General features: G+C 40.8%; 3 protein-coding genes across 6 annotated transcripts in view; 2 read left to right on the top strand and 1 right to left on the bottom strand.

Annotated features, from left to right (window-relative positions):
* The window catches only part of LRRC39 (leucine rich repeat containing 39), a 26127-nt gene extending 15431 nt beyond the window's left edge, over nt 1–10696 (top strand). For 2 of the 3 annotated variants that reach the window (XM_075182533.1, XM_075182534.1), the window contains 6 exons: nt 2726–2831; nt 6859–7015; nt 7818–7954; nt 8123–8268; nt 8342–8494; nt 9664–10696. In XM_075182533.1, coding sequence (XP_075038634.1) covers nt 2726–2831; nt 6859–7015; nt 7818–7954; nt 8123–8268; nt 8342–8494; nt 9664–9832 — 868 coding nt within the window. In that variant the 3' untranslated portion in view covers nt 9833–10696. The remainder of the gene's footprint in view (nt 1–2725; nt 2832–6858; nt 7016–7817; nt 7955–8122; nt 8269–8341; nt 8495–9663) is intronic. The other variant, XM_075182535.1, reaches the window with a different exon arrangement.
* Nucleotides 1–19993, top strand: part of DBT (dihydrolipoamide branched chain transacylase E2) — a 269271-nt gene that overhangs the window by 56792 nt on the left and 192486 nt on the right. The window lies entirely within an intron of this gene.
* On the bottom strand, nt 10121–19993 carry TRMT13 (tRNA methyltransferase 13). The gene is made up of 11 exons (XM_075182532.1): nt 19683–19993; nt 17330–17376; nt 17156–17222; nt 15702–15761; nt 15324–15393; nt 14144–14250; nt 13244–13411; nt 12699–12765; nt 12553–12627; nt 10691–11066; nt 10121–10570 (listed from the first exon to the last, which is right to left on the bottom strand). The coding sequence occupies exons 1-11, from the start codon at nt 19869–19871 to the stop codon at nt 10321–10323; spliced, it is 1476 nt and encodes a 491-aa protein (XP_075038633.1). The 5' UTR covers nt 19872–19993; the 3' UTR covers nt 10121–10320.

The raw sequence follows: 19993 nt of genomic DNA, 5'->3' as shown, positions 1-19993 counted from the left end.
AAAAGAGGTAATTTGTAAAATGAGGGAAGAGTTCAATTCCCGACAATGGCCTTATCTGTGAGGAGTTTGTATGTTCTCCCCGTGTTTCCGTGGGTTTCTTCCGGGTGCTCCGGTTTCCTCCCACACTCCAAAAACAAATTGACCCTAGTCTGTCTGTCTGTGTGTGTGTGTTGGGGAATTTAGACTGATATTCATTGATAGTGGAGCTGCGGGCAACTTTCTTGACATCGGGTTTGCCCGCTCTGCTGGAATTCCAACTGTGAAGCTCAAGTCTGCTATTACTGTCTGTCGCTTAGATGGGAGTCCATTGCCTGGTGGAAAGATTATCTGGGAGACCCCGGTACTGCAATTAAACATAGGAGCTCTCCATTCAGAGTCCTTGACCTTCTTTCTTATCGACTGCCCGTCGGTTCCGTTGATTCTGGACCATCCCTGGCTTTCCCGTCATAACCCTGTGGTGGATTGGATAAAAGGAGAAATTATCCAGTGGAGCTCTTATTGTAAACAGTCTTGCTTAACCATGCCTCTTTGAATTATTCAGTCAATTCCTGAGCAGCTTCCCTCACAATATCATGAGTTCTGGGATGTGTTCTCTAAAAAGGCTGCTGACACCTTACCACCTCATCGTGACTTAGACTGTGCCATTGAGCTTATTCCTGGTTCCAAGTTACCTAAGGGACGCTTGTATTCTCTTTCTGGTCCGGAGACAAAATCCATGCAGGATTATATTGACGAGAACTTAGAGAAAGGATTAATAAGGCCATCTAAATCTCCAGTGGGAGCTGGATGCTTCTTCGTATTCAAAAAAGATGGGGGACTAAGACCCTGTATCGACTATAGAGGACTAAATCTCATTACAGTCAAGAGCACCTATCCCCTTCCTCTCATCTCTGTATTATTCGATCAATTAAGAGTCTTCACTAAAATCGACCTTTGTGGAGCGTATAACCTCATCCATATCAAAGGAGATGAATGGAAGACAGCGTTCAATACACACTTGGGCCACTATCAATATCTGATCATGCCGTTTGGTCTTAGCAACAGTGTTCCAAGATTTGATTAACGAAGTTCTTCGTGAATTCCTTGACTACTTCGTCGTTATCTATTCATCGGGGTCTCGTCAAGCAGGTTCTACAGAAACTACGGGAACACCACCTTTACACCAAACTAGAAAAGTGTGAGTTTGAGGTGCAGAATGTATCATTCCTGGGGTATGTAATCTCTTCTGCTGGGTTCTCAATGAACCCAACCAAGGTCCAAGCTATCCTGGATTGGGTACAACCTAACAATCTCAAGGCGGTGCAGAGGTTCTTGGGCTTTGCCAATTATTATAGAAGATTCATTCGTGGCTTTGCTGATATTGTGGCTCCTATTGTCGCTCTGACCCGCAAAGGAATGGATCCAACTAACTGGCCACCCCAAGCAGTAACCGCATTTGAAACCTCCCTTTTAGATCTACCTCTGACTTTCGCCTTGTCTCATCTCTGGTAACCACCTCTCACTCCCGCCTACAAGACTTGTCCCGTGCTGCTCCCTACTTATGGAATTCCCTACCACGCTTAATCAGACTTTCCCACAGCCTTCAAATCTTTAGATGCTCATTGAGAACCCATCTCTTTTTTAGAGGTGACCTTATCCTCGATAACACTATTCACCCTAATGCACCCTCACAACTGTCCCAATCTCCACTCTGATCCATATTTGCTTCTCTTGTTTCAGCTTTGCTCTTTTCCATTTAGAATGTAAACTCTCTAATGAGCAGGGCCCTTCATACCCTTTGTTTTCATGTCTGCGTTTATTTTATCTACCTTGTATGTCCCTGTTTTATGTATGTACTGTTTTCCCTTCTGTACGGCGCTGCGGAGCACTGTGGCGGCTTTCAAATCTACAATAATAAGGTGTAACGTGTGTATACTTATGACCTACAGTAATATAGAAACGTGGCTGTACACTGTTAGCTGTAAAAGCTACAGTGGAATTAACCTACTTATACACAATATATTAATGATGTGTCATTTACACAAGAGAGAAAATTGTCCTGACAATTATTGTTAGTGCAGTTATTACTATATGTGAAAGTCACATTTCCCGCATACTATGTAATTATGTAATGAAATACAGACTCCCCCATATCTGTTATTTTCCCCTTCGATATCGATTTACTGGACACAGAACTTACTACACCACGTACATGGCCACATAGCTTCCTCTTACAATTCAGCAAGTTGTTGGGCAGTGGTCCTGGTGCAAAGCACAGGGGGAAAAGACTGAGGCTGTAAGGGGGAAAAAGGAATATATATCTTACAGGTTTAGGAGGGGCCTGTCCTATGAGGTGAGTATATTAATCCATTGTCCGCCATATTGAAGTGAATGTGAAAATTGCACTGTTCTAGGAAAAACAGGACCCATGGAAGCCGTTGTGTGCAATCTATGTATATAGTGCACTAGAGTGTGATATTTCTCCAATCTTATTGTTAGTATATGTACTCAGTGATCTTTTTCAATTGGCAGTAAATGTGTGTGTGGGCATATATATATAGGCATATAATTGTGTCCTTGGAATTGTAAAATTATTTGGATATTGTAGGAAATTGGTATTTAAAGTGTAACAGATTTATGACTATATGTGGGCTCCACTTTATATTACTGTATATTACTTGAGGTGTGACAGCTTTCCAGTGTCACAGAACATGTGCTCATATGTGATATCACTCCGGTGTAACAGAATTTCTCATCTCTGGGAGAACCGGATCCAGTTATCCAAGCTGAGAGAGAAGGTTTACAATGAGGATGGAAGATTAATCCTAAGGATTGAAAAGGAGGAATGGAAGGTAACTTATCTCCTAAAATAATTATATGCACAAGTTTCACTATCATATAAAAGACCTAGTCAAATAATATATCAAACACCATGCACTAAATGGGAGAACACTCTGTACTAAAAGAATAAAATAAATGATGATAATAATAAACCCTCCAGCACATTAGTTTCACACAGGGCCGGATTAACCCGAGGTCTAACTGGGCTACAGCCCAGGGGCCTCGGGCATCCAGGGGGCCCTTCAAAGTCCTCAGCAGCATTATTGATCGGTCCGGGGATGCAGTCATCCATTCCTGGTGCTCAGTAATCTGCTTACTGAGGAGATCTCGCGAGAGTAAGACTATGAGTCTCACTCTCGTGAGATCTCCTTAGTAAGGTTACAGCGCGCCGCGGAAAGAGGACTGCAGTGACAGGTAAGCGTTTTGGGGGGGTGCCTCACAGGGGAATGGAGGCCCCACTTAGCCCAGGGGCCTCTATTCCCTTAATCCGGCCATGGTTTCACATGCTGAGTTCTGCTCTCCTGTTCGGGATGTGCTTTTTGTACAGAATGTCTCAACTTAGGGTTTACCACAGTTCTGTCTGTTCACAAGGTGTCCTGTGGAGTCTATACTTCTTTATTGTGGCTACAGACATGGCCAAAAGTTTTGAGAATGACACAAACATTATTTTTTCACAAAGTCTGCTGCCTCAGGTTTTATGATGGCAATTTACATATACTCCAGAATGTCATGAAGAGTGATCAGATAAATTGTAATTAATTTCAAAGTCTCTATTTGCCATGACAATGAACTTTATCCCAAAAACAACATTTCCACTACATTTCAGCCCTGCCACAAAAGGACCAGCTGACATCAGGTCAGTGATTCTTTCGTTAACACAGGTGGGAGAGTTGACGAGGACAAGGCTGGAGGTCACTCTGTCATGCTGATTGAGTTAGAATAACAGACTGGAAGCTCTAAAAGGAGGGTGGTGCTTGAAATCATTGTTCTTCCCCTGTTAACCATGGTTATCTGCAAAGAAACACGTGCAGTCATCACTGCGTTGCACAAAAAGGGCTTCACAGGCAAGAATATTGCTGCTAGTAAAATTGCACCTAAATCAATCATTTATCGAATCATCAAGAATTTCAAGGAGAGAAGTTCAATAGTTGTGAAGGAGGCCCAAGAACATCTAGCAAGCACCAAGACTGTCTCCTAAAGTTGATTAAGCTGCAGAATCGAGGCACCATCAGTGCAGAGCTTGCTCAGGAATGGCAGCAGGCAGGTGTGAGTGCATCTGCATGCACAGTGAGGCGAAGACTTTTGAAGGATGGCCTGGTGTCAAGAAGGCCAGCACTTCTCTCCAGGAAAACATCAGGGACAGACTGATATTCTGCAAAAGGTACAGAGATTGGACTGCTGAGGATTGGGGTAAAGTCATTTTCTCTGATTCTCTCATTTCTTCTTGTTTGTGGCATCTGGGAAAACGCTTGTCCAGAGAAGGAAAAGTGAGCGCTACCATCAGTCCTGTGTCATGCTACCAGTAAAGCATCCTGAGACCATTCATGTGTGGGGTTGCTTCTTAGCCAAGGGAGTGGCTTCTTAGCCAAGGGAGTGGCCTCACTCACAATTTTGCTTAAGGACACAGCCATGAATAAAGAATGGTACCAAAACATCCTCCAAGAGCAACTTCTCCCAACCATCCAAGAACAGTTTGGTGACGAACAATACCTTTTCCAGCATGATGGAGCACCTTGCCGTAAGGTAAAAGTGATAACTAAGGGGCTCGGAGATCAAAACATGGCCACGAAACTTCCCAGACCTTAATCCCATTGAAAACTTGAGGTCAATCCTCAAGAAGCAGGTGGACAAACAAAAACCCACACATTCTGACAAGCATTGATTAGGCAAAAATGGGTGGCCATCAGTAAGCATGTGGCCCAGAAGTTGATTGACAGCATACTACGGCGAATTGCAGAGGTCTTCAAAAATAAGGGTCAACACTGCAAATATTGACTCTTTACATAAACTTAATGTAATTGTAAATAAAAGCCTATGACACTTATGAAATGCTTGTAATTTTACTTCAGTATACCATAGCAACATCTGACAAAAAAGTCTAAAAACACTGAAACAGCAAAATTTGTGAAAACCAATACTTGTGTCATTCTCAAAACTTTTGGCCATGACTGTGTATTATATCTCATTATAACCATCCAACATGTTACATAATATTTTTAAACTCTTCACTCTACTTAACTCAAAGTGTTTTGTTTGGTCAGAATTATCCATCTAATCAGGACAGACTTCTATGTATTTCTCCCATAGACCAGGTTTCTTTGACACCTGAACCCCTCCCTCACAAAAAAATCCCCTGCACAGCTCTGCAATAAAATGAAGGTGTCCTTACATTGGCATTGAGCAGTGATCGCACTGCATGATAAACAGTGCAACAAGCAGCACAAAACCCTCAACTTGGGCAAGTGCTGGAATGTCCAGTACCCCCTACTCTGAGTGTGCAGAAGCGCCTGTCGTCTATACTCCTGTGCTTGTACTGATACTTAGTCGAATTCGATATGGGCACATTACCTGCGCCTAAAATGTTTCTTTTTCTTTCTTATCTTTGGTGAATACTCCCTCCTGTCGCTCCTACCCAGGTTACCATGTTCTCTTGACTCTGTCCTCAACCTTGTGCTAAATCATCATCATCATTTATTTATATAGCGCCACTGATTCCGCAGCGCTGTACAGAGAACTCATTCACATCAGTCCCTGCCCCATTGGGGCTTACAGTCTAAATTCCCTAATATACACACACACACAGACAGAGAGCAATGTAATCTTCACTTTTGGTGTTGCAGAGCTGTATGCACCAAAACAACCAGTTAAATGCAAGGGCGGCTCTGGTATAAAAAACACTTTAGCTCACATTCCTGCATGTGCCCAAAGTTTTGCTTGGTATAATAATACCATCTAATAATTCCCTGAGCTTCTCATAAATGTGTCTGTTTGTGCACCCCCACTAGAGGTCGGTTCACGCCTGCACAGTGGAACTGAAAGTTGGGATTTTAGTGTACAAAAAAAAACAAAAAAAAAAAACAAAAACATTAAAAATATGTTTTAAAAAATGAAACGTATTAAAAACTATTACTGAATTATTATTTTTTTCATATAGTGATGCATTTTTTCATTAGTTTTTTTGGTGTTAACAGCATTCTGAAATGGGATTGTGGTGGTACTTGCAACTCCACACCTGATGCACCAATAGTAGTTCCGCCACTGTTCCCTGTGTTTTGCATGGAAGCTATCTCCAGCGAGACCCAGTGAAGCTCACTACCACCATATCATCATCAGCTATTTATATATAGCGACACTAATTCCGCAGCGCTGTACAGAGAACTCATTCACATCAGTCCCTGCTCAGTTGGAGCTTACAATCTAAATTCCCTAATACACACACAGAGACTAAGGTCAAGTTAATAGCAGCCATTTAACTTACTAGGATGTTTTTGAAGTGTGGGAGGAAACCAGAGCTCCCAGAGGAAACCCATGCAAACACGGGGAGAACATACAAACTCCACACAGATAAGGCCATGGTCGAGAATGGAAATCATGACCCCAGTGCTGTGAGGCAGAAGTGCTAACCACTGAGCCACCGTACTTCCCATGGCACTTGATGTATAGGGTGAAGCACTCTCTCTGGTGAAAATAACTACTGCGATAATTCAAAGAATAAATTCTCCACAGAATGACACATGGGGATGGACTGGTGACCCTTGTAGTTCTGCCCACTTGCACAAAATTCTATAATCTGGGCCTGCTATATTCCTGTATACTACTCCCAATGGTATACAGGTTTCTTTATTCTGTTGTCATATTAATTTCCAAATGTTTAAGTGGGTGTAGCTATATTGCACCTAGTTGGAGTATGAATTTTAGCACACAGTAAGGGCATCGTCTACTGTGAGCAGTTTTTATGCCCATATTCTACTGACTGATCGGTTACCCTATTACATTCCCTTCTAAAGATGACTCTTCTGTGTTCACTTTTTGCTGTAGACACTGCCGGCATGCTTGGTAAAATTACCACAACTACAAGAGTGGCAACTGCACCGCACTGGCCTGACCACAATACCTACATTCATTGCAAACTTTACTAACCTCTTGGTCCTGGACTTATCTCGAAATGCTATTACTAAAATTCCTCAGGAGATCGGTGAGTTAATGAATTTTTTTTTTGGTATTTACTACTGATGCCTAATGCCATTAGGCATTTGTAGATCTGTATATGTACAATGGTCCTTAAATGGGTCTTCAGGCCTTTCGACTCTTCTCACAAAAATTACTACTCAAAAAACATGATGAGGCTTTTCTGTTCTTGTCATGTGCCATAATAGCATAGTTTATTTATAAGTGTGTGTTATTGACTGATAATTTTTAGATCATTACTAACATCACTGGAAAATCAGCGGATTGGGAGATTAACAAATCACGGATTCAATAACTACAGTGCAGGTTAAATGTTAATCTTTCACCAAAATATAAACTTTAATATGTGTAAAATGAAAGATAATTGAACACTGTAATTTATATCATCAGTAAAAACAAAATTGTTTTCATTAGACTGATGCAGATGTCATATGTGCATCTTCTGGACTAAAATACTGTACTGGACCTCAATACTCAATGACTATCAAGGCCTCAATTAGAGCTGGATATATGGAATTGTTTTGAGGAAGATATACTTGCGTCCCCAAAAATTATATAATGTTGATAATATTATATATATCATATATACAATTATATCATATATAATTATGTCCACAGACTACATATATGATGTTTTGAATTTAAGAATACAGCTATGCTTAACAAATGAATATCCATTGTTTGAAACAAAAAAAGTATCAAACTTGTCGTCCAAACTAAGCAAGTAGAGAGGGCAGATAGTTAGGATTTAATATTGGTCACTTTTACCTGTGATCTGTTTTGTTCTGTTTGTGTTCTAACACTTCCAGGCAGGCTCACTAAGCTCCGGGAACTTCTGCTCAGCTATAACCGGATTTCAGAGGTCCCTGCGGAACTGAGCGGCTGCGAAAGTCTGGAGAGGTTAGAACTTGCTGTGAACAAAGACATTTCAGAGCTTCCAGATCAGGTAAAGGTATCAAAGTGTATAATAAACTATGGGCACTATTATAGTTTAATTTAATTTTTGGTTCAGCAAAACAGTTAATTAGCAGTTTCCATTTAACCACTTAACATTATAGCGTAGATACCACGACTACAGTGAGGTCCTGCATTTCCCATCTTGTCTCTACTGTAGCTCAGTAAGTTGACGCAGCTCACTCATCTGGACCTCAGTATGAACCAGTTCTCAACTATCCCAAAGGCAGTTTTGGAGCTCCCTGCACTGGAATGGCTGGACATGGGTAGCAATAGATTGAAGGATCTCCCCCAAGACATAGACATGTGAGTGTATCCAACAGTCTGCCTTCAGACCCTTACATGCGATACGTGGCTGACCGTGGTTATGTTTATCCAGAATGCAGACATTACACTCCTTGTGGCTGCAGCGCAATGAGATCTTCCAGCTTCCTGACTCTATCAGTTGCCTAAAGAATCTCAACACGTTGGTCCTGAGCAATAACCTCATGAGACAAATCCCACCGTGTCTGCAGAGCTTACAAAACCTCCGGTAAGAACACAGAAAGGTATCATTAAACTAGGATTTCCTGTCACTGCTTTAAGCCAGAATTAAACTTATAACAAATAGGAGTGTTGTAGAGGAGGGTGTGTTGTATTATCTTGCCTTTGCTTAAATCTTAGAACAGCTTGTCATGCAGAAACCATTTTGAAGTTGCTCCTTGTATGCTGACATATTTATGTGAATGTTCACCCTACAAGTTTAATAAATAAACTCTCCCATTAACAGCAACATTTTTTTTTTTTTAAATCTCCCTTACCCATTAACATAGCATACTTTAAAAAAGATTATTAGATTAAAAGGCAATTAGAGAAAAGTCTCCCCCTGTGCTCAGTGGGTGCACACGGAAAGTCTGTCTCGCTGGTGTCCTGTAATTACCGTCAGGTTACTAGGTGCATACTCCAACGTCACAGAGGTTAGCAGCTGCTAAGCCATCTCCTAGTGTTACTTTTTAAACTAAATGTCACATATAGGGGCATATTCAATTGTCCGGAAGTCCCGCCGCGTAAAAACTACTACCGTTATTATGGTAGTAGTTAGCTGGATTTCAGGGAGCCGTAGTAACGGGTTTTCCCGCACACTATTACCGTAATAACGGTAATAGTGCACGGAACGTGGGATTTTCGGCGTTTTCCGCCGACAATTGAATACGCCCCATAATCTGAAATAATGTATCTAATACATTCTAGAAAATGATAGCTAGAAGCTGATTGGTTGCTAAGGGCAACACCTCCGTTTCCTTTTTAGGTTTGATAAATCTTCCCTTAAAGGTTTTCTTTGGTGATGAGTAGTAAATAGAGATTTTACTGTCATTACACAGTCTAAGAAGAAGTTTAGTCATGCACTAGCACTGACACCATTAATCTATCCAATTGTGCAATGCTAAGGAATCTGCTGGTGCTATATAAATAAATGTTGATGATGATGATGATGATAAGAAGGTAGTGACCTTCAAATTGATGTATCATAATATTTTGATTAGTTCAAGATTTTGGCCATAAATTCCTGGCTGGTGCTGTTCATTTCTGGCTGCTAGTTATTTATTATTTGTCACAATATGATAACATGTATTTATGTGCAAATCAAAGTCAGTAAAATGAAAGATATGATCCACACATGGTAATTTTTGGCTTTTTATATAATAACCTCTCTTCTGACAGGTTCGTAAACTTCAGGGATAACCCACTGGAACTTGAAGTTACACTGCCCCCAAGTGAAGATGGAGAAGAGGAGGAGGAGAGAGAGCTGTTTGGGTTACAGTTCATGCAAGTCTACATCCAGGAGACCCTAAAGTTCAGTAACGCGGGTACTGCCCCCATATTTACATAGTCAGTACTAAAGATGATTTGCAGGAGCTCCATTAAATATTGACGTTTTATACGGAAAGGATGTTTGGAGAAGATTCATACTCCGGAATGTACAGACTTTGTATACACAGGAAATGAAACTTTGATAAAACAAGGTAAGGGAGATGTGCAGCAGGTGAACATGGAATTATTGTATTTTATGGAATTCAGCTACGAAGGTGCTGCATTAATTAAGAATTTAAGCAAGAGGACAAACCGGTATCTTTTTATCATGAGAGATTGGATGGAAAAATCTTTGATGAGAACAGCGTTAGATCATAAAATAACTTTTTATTACATCTTCCTTATAATCCTCTGCTGTATGAATTTTATTCTGCATCTCCTCCAATGGACTTCATGCAGTTAGTGGAAAAAAAAAACCATGTCTTCCTGAGGCCGACTGCACCAGAAACCGTCATTAAAACCACAAAAACTGATGTATAGTTTCTCATGTTCTTCCTTCTTACATTTCTAGTAATTTGTTGCACTCTGATCTTTATTGTGAAACAAGACAGTATCTCTCTGGACAATTTCAGATGTTTTGCTATGTAACTGAGGTACTGCAGTCAACAAAACATTCTCTAACGACACCTCGGGATCTGTATAATACTCTATGGTTGTTTTATACCCCATCTTTCTCAAATAGTCTATACGTCCGTGGTCTATCAGCAGCTTGCAAAGACGTCCCAAATTCTCTCGTTCCTCTATGGTCAGAAGCAGCCTAGAGAATGAAGAGACAGGACCTTTATACTGTAACTACAGAGGATGACACATCAGGTATGGAAATGTTACTCTAGATTATAATAGAAAGACTACTGCACAATCAGAAGACATTCCTCACCCTTGCACAGCCTCCGAGTTACAGTCCATGCTCTTCTGGTCAATGTCATGCTCTTCTATATCATCTGGACCTCTTTTCTCACTAGAGACGTCTACCTGGGTTGGTCTTCTAGTACCACAAGTAGCCCAGCTGGACATGCGCTGGAAAAGGCCAAATTCCTTCTGCCCGAGTCCCAGCTTCTGGAAGAAATCTCTGCCCACATAGTGGTGCCAATCACAACGGTGGTGACAACAAAGGGCAATGACTATCCCCTCTACAGGCAAACGCTTAGCTGGTTCAAATTCCTCGCCGCTTGCTGGTTCTGTCCTGGGGCGCTTAGGCTGGGGTACTCCCGCTGGATTTGAGTAATTCTGCACAAGACAGCGAAGAGCCAAGTCTATAGATGTAAAGACAAAAGGTGAGGGGTAGAGACAATAACAGAAAATAAAAATGAAAAAACAAAAACATTTCTTGCATCATCCTCAGCTAAGATTATAATACAATCATAAAGTATGTCTGCAGTTTGTGTTTTTAAACTTTTAGCTTTCTGAAAAAAATTAGACATTACAATACAAGTTGATATAACATTAAAGGGCATTTTGTAGCACAAGCAAATGCGTATCTATTTATTTAATTTTCTATCAACGTAGAGCTTAATATCTGACACTCTAGGCCATGCTTGGCCCTCTCCCCCTCAATACTGAAATGTGGAATTTCTTCTAATGGAGATAATAGAACCAATGTGGCCCTTACATAATTTTGACATGCCTGATTTGTAGTGTCCTTCAACCGGCCTGAGTCATTATAGTGAGCAAAGCAAAAAAAATTGTAACTTTGCACTTTGGCAAAAACCATGTTGCATTGGAGGGGAGGTACATTTAAAATGTGGGGACAGATTTATAGTTGGGTTAGGGCATGTCCTAGATCAACTTTAAATTTCAGCGTACAAATAAAGTTATCAAGTATCTGTGTGCTACATGACAAAAAATAAAGTATTTTCCTTATTTGGAAAATAATAAACAAATTTGCACCACTTACAATGTAACATGGTTTTGTCCAGGATCTAATTTACTCCTTTTTTTTGTCTTGCTTTCTTTAATAACTTGGGCCCAGGAAGTACATATGACAAATATCTTCAATGTTGATGATTCTCCGACAGTGACAAATTACAAGTGACCCTCAGAGGTAACTTGCATTTCAGTTTTGTTGCCCCTTAAATATATCCCTTTATGTACATTTACAAATCACTCAAAATACATTGGACAATGAATGAATAAATTATGACCAAATAAAACGTACAACTATCCTTGCTTAGCAGCACTTGAAAATTACATTAAAAGATACAATACCGACTATAAGGAAAGCTTTAATGGGAATGATTGCTTAATAAATCAATGTACAGATATAATAAACATGCATTTCTAATGAAAATAAATTGCTCCAATTCTGTTTTTCATAACAACATGCAAACTGACTTCTTCACCTTGTTATAATAATCTGTGACATTTAAACCATGAATTATGTCAGACGTGAGAACAGGGGATGGTACTAGCTAAATGCTAACAATAAAAGGCTTTTATTGGAGGAAATTAAGTGGTAGCTAACAGTAAACAGCCACATAGGTGCTATATACAGTGACTGTGTACTGTTGAAGCCACTATGACCAGCACTAAAGTGCTGTCACCTCTAAGTGTTGAATACAGTGTGTGTTTGAGGACTGGGGGCATGAATTGCCAACCCAGCCCATTTAGCCTGTGTTGGTGTATCACTGGCTTGCATCACTAATTATAAAGCCGTAAAGAAGAACATGCAATATACGATACACTGCTATAATAACTTGTTACAGGGAAGAAAAACACGAATTCAGTTTAAAGATCACTGACCTGTTCCAGCACCACAGAGGTGTTTTCCAATTCCAATGACCGGAAGCTGCTTCAGAACTAGACTGGGGACTCTATCTGTAAATGACCAACCAGAGATGTTATACGCTCTCACTATTCCCGCCTGTAATCGCAATCGCCCCACTAACCTAAACACAGATGCTGGATGTCAATATGGAGTCTCTCAAAAGTTGATTTCCTCTGTTTCCCATCCACCTGTTGCCAAAAACAGATTAGCTACCGTTCCCAGACTCAGCATTACAGAACAAGACACAAAAAGGCAGCTGCATGGAGAAATGTAGTTAGTAGGAATTTGGTATTATATGGGGAGAATGATGCAGAATACATTATTATATAATGAATTGTTCAGACCCATAAAGTTAAACTCAGATGGGTAAAGTGTGCAAACTGATATATTAGCTACATTTGAATTACAGTACTAAGTTACATGCTAGTCAAAAAGGTACCTTTCTATCATTATTTTTAGCATACGGGGGTGTATTTGAACTTGCACTACTCACTAGTAAGCAATATTTGTAGGAAATAGGAAGTTGAGACATCCAGGGAAACACAACCAGGACATACATCAGTGAGATGTAGCAAAGCATGTTAGTGTTGTTAGATATACACAGAAATACTCACTGCTGTTAACACAGTGGGTTTTCTTGGGAAGTCAGCATGCAGCTTCCCCCACCTTAAATCTTGTGGTGGCTCTTTCCACCAGCAGGAAGTGGACGCTGTCGGCATCTTCAGTAGCGATGTTCACCCAATGGGACAACTTTCCTCGGCCTGCTCCAAACTCCACAAAACAGCGAGAATTGCCCAGCAGACCCAATCTCTCTAAATGGCCCAAAATAGAGCCCTGCAGATAAGACGAGACTCTTTTATAACTTCGGATGATCGAACATATAACTCCCTACTATACATGATGCTAAGCCATGTAACACCACGTCCTGTTTACTCACTAGCACACCCTTTAACACAACATCGGGTTTACATACGACTTCCATGTGTCCAGGCTTTCCCAGGACATACTGATTTTTTTCCACCCAAAACTCTCACTAATTATTTTGACCTACATATTAAATATTTAAACTTCTGATGAACACAAATTAAGTACAATGGCAAATAGACTCATATAACAGTTTTTTTTATTCATTATTTAGGTTATAAAAGGAAGTATGGGGTGGATTTTTTGGCTTTATTAAACTTCATCTCACATGGGTGTCCCGGTTTTTCATGACTAGAGCCCCAAGTTATAGCTTATGTATCTGTCCTATTGCTAAATGACTTTCAACAAAACTCTGCACACTGAACAGCAGGAAAATATATAAATGCACTCTTCAACTCTAACACAGCAAAAAGTCTACTAAAATGGCAAAATGTCAATAATATACTACTAGTATCAGGAAAGAGACATTAAAATATGAACCTAAATAACAGTGGTTTTACCCTATTTAACCAGACTTAAGACACATTTCTATTCTATTTCTTTAAGAAAATAAAAAAAAAGTTTAAATGGATTACCTTGTATAGGGCTGTCTGGTAATTACACTATTGCTCCGCCCCCTACAGGAGATTACGCATATTTTACCTGCTGTTTGAGGTGCTTGGAGGCAGTGTCTCCATTCGCTGGGTCATTTAAAGCTTCTTGTAATGCTGGATGCATCAATTTCTTGTCCAGCAGTGGAGGTTCTAGACCTGTACAAAGATAATAACTTGACTTTTACCATCAAGGGTATGACAATTTCTAAAAGCTATAAACATGCAAGTGAATATAAATACCACATATAGGGGCATATTCGTTATAGCCAAAAATCTCACGGCGCACACGCACTATTACTGTTATTACGGTAATAGTGCACGTAAATACCGTTATTACAGTCGTTTTCTCGCTGGATTTCAGCTCGCAGCTAATTGAGCCGCGAGAAAACTACCGTAATAACGCGCTCTATTACCGTAATAACGGTAATAGTGCGCGTGAGATTTTTGGCTATAACGCCAATAATTGAATATGCCCCATACAGTCTAAATTTATATACCTACATATATTTACATACTTCCAATGTCTATCAACAGGTTTAGCTTAAAAATGTAACAGCTCCAATCTAAATAAATTCTTTGGGATCTTGATTCATTCCCATTCATCCGGCTGAGTGACATCCAAAGTGTCACTCAGACTGATGTTCAGGAAACCAAGTCTCCAGTCTTCTTTCTACAAACTTGGAAACATTATTTGTATTCAAGAAGTAAAACTATTATTCTAAACTGTGATAAAGTAGTGATCTCAATGTTACAGGGGTTGTTGCTCCTTCAAAAATATACAGTTTTCTTTCAGGTGTTCGTGGACAGAGAGTGAAAATCCTTTTTACTTTAACTCTCGCACCACTAACAAACTATTGGCTAGGCTATTAGCATGGCTGCCTCCCTCCTGCTCAATCCACTAAATATTTTTGTGGATAACAGCAATGAGCGGAAGCAAGCACTGCGAGTGACAGAAGGTGTATTACACAAACACACGTTTAGCGGGTACTTCTAGTCCAAACACACAGAACTACTTAAGAGTTTTAATGGTCAGCAATCCGTATTGTTTTCAGCCAGTAGTTGCTCAGGTGTCTAGCTTGCACTATAAAGATTCAGCACTGTATAAATAATTATTTTACAGGAGGAAAGAAGAATCAACAAAAAATAATCAGTTTTAAATGAATGAATAACAAGAATTCCACAAACCAGAGAAGATAAATTAGATTCACAAACTGTGACTGTTCACTCACCCCTAGTGACCTGTACCAGTGTGTCTGTCAGCTTCTGTAGTTCTTCTTTAGACAGGGAACTAAGGCTCACCTGAAAGTACCATACACATGTCATGTTATCTGTGGGCAGCTCAATGCCTGAAGATGTGGGATGCAAAAACAACCTGTGTCACAGGTAATAATCTAGGAATCTATAACATTATACAGTATATTATTATAGTGGATGTCTGCTAATATATATCTCTGTTGTCAAAAGTACATCCATATCCATTGGTGTCTTTCTAACATGGAATGCAAATTTGCTTAGATTACTGTATTTTAAATACATAGTATTTATTAGGAAAGTATAGTGTCTGTACTGACATGGCTATCTTGGTTGTATAATTATCCAAATCATACCTGTTCCTCCTTGGTATCTATATCCACAGCTTCAGAATTGACATTTCGCACATAAAATACCTGAAAAACAAAACAAAACATTTTGCAATAAACCCTCCCTGTACACCAGACCTCTGTCTGAGACAGTTAATTGCTTCTGCTGTATCTCATCAACCTCTGCAAACCAGTGTATTGTCTATGTAGCCATTACTGCAGCCAAATACAGGAAACCTCACAGTACATGTCAGTATACAATGTGTTTACTGGGAGGAACATCAAGTTATGGAAGAGTAGTGTAGTAGTAATTATCAGGGTCTTTTTAACAGCAAATATATAACTTATTAATGACAGTGATTGCTTTGGTCTCCAGACAGGGAAATTAGTTTTGTTTTTATGTATTTGTTTCTTTAATCCAACAGCAATCTGTAATGTTTTAGATAACATCTCACTTGCAAAATATTAGATCCGACTGCTAAACACACTGAAACCACTGTACGGTGTGCTTAATTCCTTTAGTCTCCATCATAGTTTCTCCAATCAGAACACAATACATCTCTTAAAGGATATTATTACCACCCCAGCACTAGCCTTGCCTCACCATACACCCCTGTATGAGCTGTCAGAGAGCTAGAAAAACTGGCAAACAGCACAGTTCTGTGACACAGTTACTATTCTTGGTAAGAAAAAGGCATAGTAACTCAAAATAAATAAGAATGCCCTATGATAAAACTGTAATAAAAAAACAAATACTTAGATTGTATAAGCAATAAATCACCCCTTCATAGGCAAACCGAGGGGGGGGGGGTTCTAGTGCCTGGAAACCCCCCTTCAAGCCTGGGGCACTGTATAATGGAGGTGGCTGGACCTGTGCTTCACACAGCTCTGCTTGAAAAGGGAGAGCTGTGTGCACCTAACAGTAGTGCACGCAGCATTGCCCATGTAAATTATGGGGATAAGAAGAGTTGGAGAGCAGCCAAGCACTGTCTAAAATTATAGCCACGCCCCCATGCTGGTCACACCCACTGGTGGCATGGTGTGGAAACCCCTCTACAAATCCTGCGTTTGCCCCTGCCCTTACAGCAAAATAGAAGGAAATTACTTCTTATAATAATATTTTTCAGTCTTAAAGGGTTATCCATTTTGGGCAACCCCTTTTTAATTAAACCTTCCCCTGTGTATAGCAAATAGGGCGACAGGTAGCACTCTCCATTACATGAAGGGAAGACCGGCTATGAAAATGAGTGACTATCATGTCATCCAACGCTTTACTATAGAGCTCTATTTTGAACTATACAGGAACGTTAATAGCAACACAAACTGGCTCTTGGCTTCAGGTAACAAAGGGTTTCTAGGGGTGATGGTGGGGAGGGTTAATTGCTACAAGTGGAGGGTAGGTTTTATGTCCAAAAGTGGGCAACCATTCTTTTTAAGCCTCATGTTGTACATCAGTGTAATAAATACGGTTATTTACGTACTGGCTTAGGTTTCTCTCTTGAGTTGCACTTCTGTAGGTGTTTTTGGAGCTGATCCTCATATACTGTGCTGCAGGGAAAACACAAAGAAACACTGTGTAGAACTATATGTTGATTTATGCAGAAAAACATTTCCAGATTGCAGTAAATACATGGGATCACATCAGGGAAACTCACTGTTTGGGGTCTAGAGGACAAGGGATCCGCTTTCTGCCGCTCTGCTCCTAGAATAAAAACACAAATATTACCCTTCATTCATAGTCTTTAGTCCACCTTTTAACTATACTGTATTATGTACCCCTGTCCAAATGGATTTGTTAAATGTGCTAGAGATTTGGGTTGGACTGCAGCTACATCAATCATTGTCTACCCGAGTTCCACTCTCTTCATTCGGAGCTCCAATAAAAACTTTTGAAAGGGATAATTAATCCTTAAATCGGATAAATAGGAGCGATCATATAGAAAAAGTAAAAGCCTATGGAAGGAAAAATATAGTGCATGCTGTGTTCAGAAATTAATGCACATCTCATGTATTCACAATCTGTACTCAAATGACCCAGCACTATTCTCCTGCACGTCACAACCATTCTCTCTCCTGTAACCGTGTATGTCCCAACCATTCTCTCTCCTGTACTCTGCACGTCACAACCATTCTCTCTCCTGTACCCAGTGTATGTCCCAACCATTCTCTCTCCTGTACCCCCATCCATGACACTGCCTTTCTATCTCCAGTAACTTACAAAGTTAAAAAGTACTTAGTGGGCTATATGATCCAGTCATACAGCAATGTTGGTCATATTATTAATCATCTTTATTTAAAGGGCGCTACAAGGTTTCCGCAGCACCATACAAATTACAGACAGTGGACCATACAGGGTAAAAACATACAGAACAATAAACAAAAAATACCAGGACTTCAAAGCTCCCAACATAGCTTACGCATTGAGGATGGAGCGGAAGAATAGGTAGAGAGACAGGAGGGACGAGGGCTCTGCTCGTGAGAGCTTACATCCTAAAGGGAGGGCAAACCGACAGGAGGCACAATGGGGAGTCAGAGGGGACCATTCGCACGAGAAGCGAGAGGCGGGACAGGGGAAAAGAGAGGTGAGGAAATCAGGCATGGAGAGCAGGTTAGGTGGATGGCTGGTAGGAAGAAGTGAGTTTTAAGTGCCCGTTTAAAGGTGCACAAATTAGGAGAAGGTTGGATGGAGCGTAGGTCGTTTCAGTGGAGGGGGGCAGCCCGGGAGAAATCTTGAACTCTGGAGTGGAATGAGGTGATCAGAGTGGAGGAGAGGCGACGGTCATTGGCCGATCGCAGAGATGGGGTGTGAGTAGAGAGGAGGTTGGAGATATAGGGGGCATTGGAGTGGGAGAGGGCCTTGTAGGTGAGGGTGAGGGTGAGGAGTCTGAAAAGTATTCTGTAGGGGAAAGGAAGGCAGTGTAAGGCAAGGCAGAGAGGGGAGGCAGAAGAAGAGCGTCAGGAGAAGAAGATGAGTCTTGCAGCAGCGTTAAGTATAGACCTGAGGGGGGCAAGGTGGGAGTGGGAGACCGGTGAGAAGGTTACAGTAGTCAAGACGGAAAATGATGAGTGCGTGGATAATGGTTTTAGTGTCATCCTGAGATAAGAAGTGCCAGATGTGGGCAATATTGCGGAGTTGGAGGCTACAGGATTGGGCGAGAGACAATGTGGGGGGCAAAGGAGAAGGATGAGTCAAGGGTGACCCCAGGGAATGGTGTTGGGGAACAGATGAGATGGTGGTATTGTTAACAGTGATGGAGAGATTGAGATGGGAAGATTTAGAAAAAGGGAAGACAATGAGCTCAGATTTGGCGATGTTAATTTTGAGAAAACGTGAAGACATTCAAGAGAAGATGGCGGAAAGGTAATCAGATACACGAGAGAGGAGCAGGGGGGAGGGGGATCGGGAGAAGATATGTAGGCCATAGGGTTGTTGTCTTGTGTGAACTGTGTAAAGAGTGGTAATAAGGTAACCTAGGGAGGTTAAGCGTATGGTTGAGGAATTTTATACGATTGCCTGAAGAGGTGAGTTTTCAGTGAGCACGTGAAGGTTTGAATTCTGTGCGAGGCAGGGAATTCTACAAAGTGGGTGCAGCCCAAAAAAAAGTCCTGTACCCGGCAATGAGAGCAGGTAAAGAGTGTGAAGGAGAGACCCAGATCTTGTGCATAATGTAGGTGTCAAGTTGGCAGATATTTTGAGACAATTGAGGAGATGTTGATGGTCTTGTATATGACAGAACCTTATGCTGTCACTTTAATGAATACCAATAAGGACTTGCTGCCTTTTCATTTGGATTGTTGCAGTACCCGTCTCTCTTCTGGCACCAGCCAGAGACACTCTTTGCTCTCTCATATGTACATGTCAAATGCTACTACCCTTCTCTGTCTCCATCCTGTACTCTGCATTTACCAGTACTCTTCTATCCCTCCAGTTCCCTGTACATGCCATGCCAGCAAGCTTCTCTTCCTGGTAACCTAGCCAACAAGCCGCTCTTTACATTCATATATTACCTCTCCATTTTCTGCATGCTCCCCACAGAATTTCTTTCCCTCTGACACGATCATCTTGCAATATCGTCTCTTTCTCTGTACAAAGTGACTGCATCTCCCTAGCATAGGACCTTCGGCAGTGTGGGGGTCTGTACATGGGTCTCTCTTCTCCTTTGTTACAGGATTTAATTGGGACTCTTGATAATCCATGAATTCGTAAATGAGTACATCTATTCTTCCTAACGCACCGTACTTCTTTTTCACTTTACTACGTTCTCCTTCGGGTCAGGCAGCATTCCCCTTCTGCCCGTAACAAAGATGTCCGATTAGGA

This window comes from Mixophyes fleayi, chromosome 8 (assembly GCF_038048845.1).
Source record: "Mixophyes fleayi isolate aMixFle1 chromosome 8, aMixFle1.hap1, whole genome shotgun sequence".
Taxonomy (NCBI): domain Eukaryota; kingdom Metazoa; phylum Chordata; class Amphibia; order Anura; family Limnodynastidae; genus Mixophyes; species Mixophyes fleayi.
This window is presented reverse-complemented; position numbering and strand designations above follow the sequence as displayed.

Bases quoted from the DNA above. Each gene is read 5' to 3' on its own strand.
- TRMT13 (XM_075182532.1), bottom strand. From the start codon at position 19,871: ATGGATTATCAAGAGTCCCAATTAAATCCTGTAACAAAGGAGAAGAGA. The intron at 15,762-17,155 runs GTACGTAAATAA...TTTGTTTTTCAG, and splicing joins CAAGAGAGAAACCTAAGCCA to GTATTTTATGTGCGAAATGT. The intron at 12,628-12,698 runs GTTAGTGGGGCG...GGTCATTTACAG, and splicing joins CATCCAGCATCTGTGTTTAG to ATAGAGTCCCCAGTCTAGTT.